Raw genomic sequence first — 8,721 nt, 5'->3', positions numbered from 1 at the left:
GTTGATACCCACACAAAAAGTTCCAAGTTTGTCAGTTACTTTGACGTTGCTCCCTAAGAGTAGGCACACTTTATTGATCAAAGTATAAGCCGCCATACATGTACAGTAAAGCTTTTGAAAAATCATTAAAAATAGATTTTCAACATGTGTACAGCTCTGGTAATGGGTACATTCGCACCCACCTGCACAAATGTACTTCAAAATGTAACAATCAAAATAAATATGACCTTTTTTTTTTGTTTACTCGGGCATGCATATATAATATGCATAAGTTTGACCATTTAAAATCAACAATAATAAAAAGGAGATGCTTGGAAATAGCATAAAAATGCCCCAAAAACTTGGAAAAACGTGATTCATAGCGTTACTTTTTGGTGTAACCATCATGAGCGTTCTGTTCAGGTATATTTGTTTTATATTTTGATAAATCCTCATATTCATGTATTACTAAATTTAAATAGGTATTGATCAATCTTTAAGCTGTGTGTATTTGATTTCAGTTTGCTTTTGACATCTTATTTAGAATTGTAGTTGAAACTTTTACAACCTTGTGTTGCGCTCATGATGGCGTAACCAAACCAGATTTCATTTAATGATCTTATTTTGAATATTTATTCCCTTTTTTTACATTTAGTATATTTAAATATTCACTTATAAACATTGAATACATTTCAAATATCAATAAAATGCAATTGCCTTCATCTTATAGGGTAATGTTTAGTTACACATACACATAATGTAAATAATTCAATGTGATTATCTTGTGTGATGACTGTATTATGATGATAGTATATATCTGTATCTGAATCAATTTAAGTGGACCCCGACTTAAACAAGTTGAAAAACTTATTGGGGTGTTACCATTTAGTGGTCAATTGTACTTCACTGTGCAACTTACTAATAAAAGTCTCAATCAATCAATCAAACACCAAGTCATGAGCGTAACACTAAGCTTCATCACTTTGACTTGTAATATCTCTAATTCTGGTGGTGTTTTATGCTTTTTTCTTTTTGGAACATGTACTATACATTAAATACAATAAAGTCCCATATAAAATTATGTTTCTAGCAATACTTTAAAGGCCTACTGAAATGAATTTTTTTTTATTTAAACGGGGATAGCAGATCCATTCTATGTGTCATACTTGATCTTTTCGCGATATTGCCATATTTTTGCTGAAAGGATTTAGTAGAGAACAACGACGATAAAGTTCGCAACTTTTGGTCGCTGATAAAAAAAAGCCTTGCCCCTACCGGAAGTAGCGTGACGTAGTCGGTTGTTCGCCTCCTCATATTTTCCTATTGTTTTCAACGCAGCTAGAGCGATTCGGACCGAGAAAGCGACGATTACCCCATTAATTTGAGCGAGGATGAAAGATTTGTGGATGAGGAACGTTAGAGTGACGGACTAGAATGCAGTGCAAGACATATCTTTTTTCGCTCTGACCGTAACTTAGGTACAAGCTGGCTCATTGGATTCCACACTCTCTCCTTTTTCTATTGTGGATCACGGATTTGTATTCTAAACCACCTCGGATACTATATCCTCTTGAAAATGAGTCGAGAACGCGAAATGGACATTCACAGTGACTTTTATCTCCACGACAATACATCGACGAAGCTCTTTAGCTACTGAGCTAACGTGATAGCATCTGGCTCAAATGCAGATAGAAACAAAATAAATAAATCCCTGACTGGAAGGATAGCCAGAAGATCAACAATACTACCAAACTCTAGACATGTAAATACACGGTTAATGCTTTCCAGCTTGGCGAAGCTTAACAATGCTGTTGCTAACGACGCCATTGAAGCTAACTTAGCTACGGAACCTCGACAGAGCTATGCTAAAAACATTACCTCTGCACCTACGCCAGCTCTCATCTGCTCATCACGACCCGTGCTCACCTGCGTTCCAGCGATCGACGGTACGACGAAGGACTTCACCCGATCACCGATGCGGTCGGCGGCCCGGAGACGGAGGAAGTCAAGATGAGGTCGTTCGGCTAGCACGTCTGCTATCCTCAAAGTGCTCCTGGTTGTGTTGCTGTAGTCCGCCGCTAATACACCGATCCCACCTACAACTTTCTTCTTTGCAGTCTCCATTGTTCATTAAACAAATTGCAAAAGATTCACCAACACAGATGTCCAGAATACTGTGGAATTTTGGGATGAAAACAGAGCTTTTTTGTATTGTATTCAATGGTGTCCGAATACTTCCGTATCAACCGTTGACGTCACGCGCATACGTCATCATACATAGACGTTTTCAACCAGAAGTTTCGCGGGAAATTTAAAATTGCACTTTATAAGTTAACCCGGCCGTATTGGCATGTGTTGCAATGTTAAGATTTCATCATTGATATATAAACTATCAGACTGCGTGGTTGGTAGTAGTGGCTTTCAGTAGGCCTTTAACTTTGCCTTTGAAAGTAACACTCCACTGTCCATTAGTGGAGCTGTACACACACAGATTGAAGCGGCTAGAAAGCCAGAAAACAGAGTACAAATTAAACAGTAAACACAAAATGTATTTCAGGTTTTGAAAGGAAAAAAAAAAAGAACATCTTCCAAAACCAAAGCAAGGCATATAAAACAACAATACTGAGAAAATAGCTTTGGCTGTAATGGAAACCTGCAAAAGGAAAAAAAAATACTTACAAACATTCAACTAAAAAGGGGTCTAATAAGGCAACCGGTGGTGCTGGAAAGATGGTGCCACTGGTTCTTAATCACACACACAAAAACACTGTTCAGATGGTGGACTTGATATCCCGCAGTCTATTTGTGACAGCTAAGAAGCCATCATCGTCATGATAAGTGAAACATAACTAGAACATTCTTCTAGTCCAGCCAAAGTAATGTTGTTCAGTCCACAGCAAAATACACGCCCCAGTCTTATTAGCAGGGGGGGGGCTCCAGTGACCCCGTCACCTGGAAGTGTACCCCATCCCCCCAAGCCCCAGTCTTATTGGCGGGGGGGCTCCAGTGACCCCGTCACCTGGAAGTGTATCCCATCCCCCGGTAGTGGCGATGAGATGAGCGGGCAAAGCCAGCCAAGGTACCAGCGGCTGCCTAATGTGTGACGCAAGTTGCCCAGGAGTCCCAGATTGTAGGGCCTGCGGGACGAGTACCACTCCCTGGTGGTTTGCCCCCGAACAAGCAGGAAGAGATGGAAGAAGAAGAAGGCGGAGACCAGCAGGAGGCCCACCACACAGGTGTCAGCGATGAAGGCGAAAGAGAAGGCCCGTGCAGACACTTGGCCTGTTGGGAGCCACGGCCGTGAGTTGGTGTAGAAACATGGCGCAAATGAAAGATGGCAGTACCTGACACCAGCATGAGCCAGGGTATGAGCAGCAGCAGGACGCTGTGCAGAGTCACGCCCTCCTTCAGTATGAGGATGAAGACCTCGGCGTTCATCCAGGTGGCGTACAGGAGCCCCGACCACATGTAGAGCAGGCAAGTCAGGAAGTAGCGGTGGTTGCGGAAGCCCACGCAGCGGCCGAAGAAGACGCAGTGGTGGTCCCGCCGCAGCACGCACACCTTGCAGTCGTAGCAGTGGGAGCAGCGTGGGGGGGTGTGCGTCTCGCAGGTGTAGCAGTACCTGCTCAAGCAGAAGAAGACACAGGTGTAGCAGCACCTACAGAAGAAGCAGAGGTGGGTACATGTACTCCGTTACATCTATTTGAGTAACTTTTGGGATAAATTGTACTTCTAAGAGTAGTTTTAATGCAACATACTTTTACTTGAGTATATTTATAGAGAAGAAACACTACTTTAAAGGCCTACTGAAACCCACTACTACCGACCACGCAGTCTGATAGTTTATATATCAATGATGAAATCTTAACATTATAACACATGCCAATACGGCCGGGTTAACTTATAAAGTGACATTTTAAATGTGCCGCTAAACTTCCGGTTCGAAACGCCTCTGAGGATGACGTATGCGCGTGACGTAGACCGGGGAACACGGGTATGCCTTCCACATTGAAGCCAATACGAAAAAGCTCTGTTTTCATTTCATAATTCCACAGTATTCTGGACATCTGTGTTCGTGAATCTGTTGCAATCATGTTCATTGCATTATGGAGAAGGAAGCTGAGCAAGCAAAGAAGAAAGTTGTCGGTGCGAAATGGACGTATTTTTCGAACGTAGTCAGCAACAACAGTACACAGCCGGCGCTTCTTTGTTTACATTCCCGAAAGATGCAGTCAAGATGGAAGAACTCGGATAACAGAGACTCTAACCAGGAGGACTTTTGACTTCGATACACAGACGCCTGTAGAGAACTGGGACAACACAGACTCTTACCAGGATTACTTTGATTTGGATGACAAAGACGCAGACGTGCTACTGTGAGTATGCAGCTTTGGTTTCTAAACATTTGATCGCTTGACCGTATGTGCGCAACTTTTTTTTGCGTATGTACGTAACTTTTTTAAAATATATAAGCTTTATGAACCTTGGGTTAGGTGAACGGTCTTTTGGGCTGAGTGATTGTGTGTGTTGATCAGGTGTTTGAATTGTATTGGCGTGTTCTATGGAGCTAGGAGCTAGCAGAGGAGCTAGGAGCTAGCATAACAAACACGCAGGTGTTTTTATGCAGGATTAATTTGTGGCATATTAAATATAAGCCTGGTTGTGTTGTGGCTAATAGAGTATATATATGTCTTGTGTTTATTTACTGTTGTAGTCATTCCCAGCTGAATATCAGGTCACCCCCGGCTCTCACAGCATCTTCCCTATCTGAATAGCTTCAACTCCCCACTAGTCTTTCACTTGCACTTTACTCATCCACAAATCTTTCATCCTCGCTCAAATTAATGGGGAAATTGTCGCTTTCTTGGTCCGAATCTCTCTCACTTCATGCGGCCATCATTGTAAACAATAGGGAACTTTGCGTATATGTTCAACTGACTACGTCACGCTACTTCCGGTAGGGGCAAGCCTTTTTTTTATCAGATACCAAAAGTTGCAATCTTTATCGTCGTTGTTCTATACTAAATCCTTTCAGCAAAAATATGGCAATATCGCGAAATGATCAAGTATGACACATAGAATAGATCTGCTATCCCCGTTTAAATAAAAAAAAATCATTTCAGTAGGCCTTTAAGTCCACTCCATTTATCTACATTCTACTCGCTACTCATTTCTATCCATCTGTTAATGCACGCTTTGTTTGTTTTGGTTTGTCAGACAGACCTTCAAAGTAGGATCTATTTCACCAATCACATGCAGTCACTGGTGACGTTTGACTCCGTTTCACCAATCCAACAGAGCCAGGCACTCACCTGTCCCCAATTTGCCTGTTCACCTGTGGGATGTTCCAAATAAGTGTTTGATGAGCATTCCTCAACTTTATCAGTATTTATTGCCACCTTTCCCAACTTCTTTGTCACGTGTTGCTGGCATCAAAGTCTAAAGTTAATGATTATTTGCAAAAAAAAAAAAGTTTATCAGTTGTCTTTGTAGCATATTCAACTGAATATGGGTTGAAAATGATTTGCAAAGCATTGTATTCCGTTTATATTTACATCTAACACAATTTCCCAACTCATATGAAAACGGGGTTTGTATTAAACATATCAATATATATATTAAACAGTTTTGGCCCCAACACGGACCCTTGGGGGACACCACAAGCAATGCCAAGAGTATCAGATAAAAATGTACCCATACTTTTACTTGAGTAATAAATCTCTAAAGCAGGGGTCACCAACCTTTTTGAAACCAAGAGCTACTTCTTGGGTACTGATTAATGCGAAGGGCTACCAGTTTGATACACACTTAAATAAATTGCCAGAAATAGCCAATTTGCTCATTTTACCTTTAACTCTATGTTATTATTAATAATTAATGATATTTACACTTAATTGAACGGTTCAAAAGAAGAAAAAGCACGAAAAAAATGACAATTAAATTTTGAAACATATTTTATCTTCAATTTCGACTCTTTAAAATTCAAAATTCAACAGAAAAAAAGAAGAGAAAAACTAGCTAATTCGAATGTTTTTGAAAAAATAAAAAAAATAATTTATGGAACATCATAAGTAATTTTTCCTGATTAAGATTAATTTTAGAATTTTGATGACATGTTTTAAATAGGTTAAAATCCAATCTGCACTTTGTTAGAATATATAACAATTGGACCAAGCTATATTTCTAACAAAGACAAATCATTATTTCTTCCAGATTTTCCAGAACAAAAATGTTAAAAGAAATTCAAAAGACTTTGAAGTAAGGTTTAAATTTGATTCTACAGATTTTCTAGATTTGCCAGAATAATTTTTTTGAATTTTAATCATAATAAGTTTGAAGAAATATTTCGCAAATATTCTTCGTCGAAAAAACAGAAGCTAAAATGAAGAATTAAATTAAAATGTATTTATTATTCTTTACAATAAAAAAAATAAATGTACTTGAACATTGATTTAAATTGTCAGGAAAGAAGAGGAAGGAATTTAAAAGGTAAAAAGGTATATGTGTTTAAAAATCCTAAAATAATTTTTAAGGTTGTATTTTTTTCTCTAAAATTGTCTTTCTGAAAGTTATAAGAAGCAAAGTAAAAAAATTAATGAATTTATTCAAACAAGTGAAGACCAAGTCTTTAAAATATTTTCTTGGATTTTCAAATTATATTTGAGTTTTGTCTCTCTTAGAATTAAAAATGTCGAGCAAAGCGAGACCAGCTTGCTAGTAAATAAATACAATTTAAAAAATAGAGGCGGCTCACTGGTAAGTGCTGCTATTTGAGCTATTTTTAGAACAGGCCAGCGGGCTACTCATCTGGTCCTTACGGGCTACCTGGTGCCCGCGGGCACCGCGTTGGTGACCCCTGCTCTAAAGCAACAGTACTCTTACTCGAGTACAATTTCTAGCAACTCTACCCACCTCTGAGAAGAAGACATGAATAATCCAACATACAAGAGTGTTGTCTTACTTCCATCCTTGCCCCACATGGTCCCCTCCCAGGAACACCCCCTTGATGCTGGGGGTGGTCCTGACAAAGAGCAGGGCGTTCCAGCAGATGTTCCCCAGCATGAAGAACTGGGCCAGCAGGTGCATGGACTTCCACAGTGAGGACCACCTCTGGGCAGGCTCCAGCGGGGCCCCCACCAGCACCAGGTAGCTCACCTCCCCGGTGATGGAGAACACCAGGAAGGTGTTGAGGAGCACGGGGAGGTGGGAGCACATCTTCTCCACATTGCCAAGCACGCTGCTCGTCATGTCTTCTGCTTCTACTCACCGGAAGGACTGCTTTGACCGCGGCAGTAACAACATTAATACACACATTGCAACTAACTATTAGGAAGAACAATAATGGCGTGCGTGCAAACCTCTCACCTTCTTGCTGGAGCTGGGCTCCCTCCCCCATTTACTTCCGGGGCTGCGTCCAATAAAATCACAAAGTTGCCGGGGGTCCTTAACCTGCACGCGAATGTCCTGTTTCGCGCCTGTACAAAAAAACAAAACAATAATCGATTTCTTTAGATTCCAGCAGCTGTCAAAGACGAAGTATCCTTCCAGCGACGGGCAGTCAAAGCCGAAGTGCTATCGATCGCTGTCAATGACGTAAGGGGAAACATGACCACGGAAGTAAATAGGGGAGGGAAGAAATTGGCACCGATGTTGTGACGTCATATCCGGATATAACGAGTGAATTAATGCTCTTATAAACCCTTTAAAGTATATATTACCGGGGAGGGAAAGAGCCGATAAATGAGGTTGAATTTAAAATACAATAATTTAAATAGGAAGCGGTAAAAGTGAAAAAAAATGTTCGACCCCCGAATGGTTTCCGATAGCAGTGTTACATGAAAAGACGTCCGCGGTACAAACTATGCCTAGACATGTTCTAAGGGTACGCAGCAGGGGGCGCTACTGCCTACTGGCGCTGACGAGACGCGGGGCCGCCATCTTGGAGTGGTGATCCGCTCCACTCAGTGCAATGCATTTTGCAGGAGCAATGAACTGTCAGCGCATTTAATTCATCTTACCTCACTGAATACCACTGATTTTCATGCACTTTTTGGTCATACGTGTAGCTACGAAAAAGGACACATTTTTTATTATTCATAGTTTGCTTTGATTGATTGAAACTTGTATTAGTAGGTTGCACAGTATAGTACATATTCCGTACAATTGACCACTAAATGGTAACACCCCAATACCTTTTTCAACTTGTTTAAGTCGGGGTCCACTTAAATTGATTCGTGATACAGATATATACTATCAGCATAATACAGTTATCACACAAGTTAATCATCAGAGTATATACATTGAATTATTTACATTATTTACAATCCGGGGTGTGGGATGTGGAGGGGGGGGGGGGGGCTAAGATTTGGTTGGTATCAACACTTCAGTCAACAATTGCATCATCAGAGAAATGGACATTGGAACAGTGTAGGACTGACTTGGTAGGATATGTACAGCAAGTAGTGGACATAGAGAGAGAGATCAGAAAGCATAAGAATAAGTATCTACATTTGATTATTTACATTTGATTATTTACAAACCGGGGAGGTGGGATGTGGAAGGGAGGGTGTTAGTTTAGGGTTGAAGTTGCCTGGAGGTGTTCTTTTAGTGCGGTTTTGAAGGAGGATAGAGATGCCCTTTCTTTTACACCTGTTGGGAGTGCATTCCATATTGATGTGGCATAGAAGGAGAATGAGTTGAGACCTTTGTTAGATCGGAATCTGGGTTTAACGTGGTTAGTGG

General features: G+C 40.6%; 1 protein-coding gene across 4 annotated transcripts; it reads right to left on the bottom strand.

The window, feature by feature from the left end:
• Positions 1–2,507: 2,507 nt before the first annotated feature.
• Positions 2,508–7,638, bottom strand: zdhhc24 (zinc finger DHHC-type containing 24). 4 transcript variants are annotated; one of them, XM_062044186.1, is made up of 4 exons: positions 7,345–7,638; positions 6,941–7,257; positions 3,324–3,637; positions 2,508–3,261 (listed from the first exon to the last, which is right to left on the bottom strand). In XM_062044186.1, the coding sequence occupies exons 2-4, from the start codon at positions 7,225–7,227 to the stop codon at positions 2,966–2,968; spliced, it is 897 nt and encodes a 298-aa protein (XP_061900170.1). In that variant the 5' UTR covers positions 7,228–7,257; positions 7,345–7,638; the 3' UTR covers positions 2,508–2,965. The 4 variants fall into 4 exon arrangements, with proteins under 4 accessions (XP_061900170.1, XP_061900171.1, XP_061900174.1 ...); XM_062044187.1 differs by having other exon boundaries at positions 6,941–7,254; XM_062044190.1 differs by having other exon boundaries at positions 3,324–3,601; positions 7,345–7,612.
• Between the last annotated feature and the right edge of the window lie 1,083 nt (positions 7,639–8,721).

The sequence above is a fragment of the Entelurus aequoreus genome, linkage group LG04 (genome assembly GCF_033978785.1).
Source record: "Entelurus aequoreus isolate RoL-2023_Sb linkage group LG04, RoL_Eaeq_v1.1, whole genome shotgun sequence".
NCBI classification, from domain to species: Eukaryota; Metazoa; Chordata; class Actinopteri; order Syngnathiformes; family Syngnathidae; genus Entelurus; species Entelurus aequoreus.
This window is presented reverse-complemented; position numbering and strand designations above follow the sequence as displayed.

Bases quoted from the DNA above. Each gene is read 5' to 3' on its own strand.
- zdhhc24 (XM_062044186.1), bottom strand. From the start codon at position 7,227: ATGACGAGCAGCGTGCTTGGCAATGTGGAGAAGATGTGCTCCCACCTC. The intron at 3,638-6,940 runs GTAAGACAACAC...CTTCTTCTGTAG, and splicing joins CATGTGGGGCAAGGATGGAA to GTGCTGCTACACCTGTGTCT. The intron at 3,262-3,323 runs GTACTGCCATCT...GGCTCCCAACAG, and splicing joins CTGGCTCATGCTGGTGTCAG to GCCAAGTGTCTGCACGGGCC.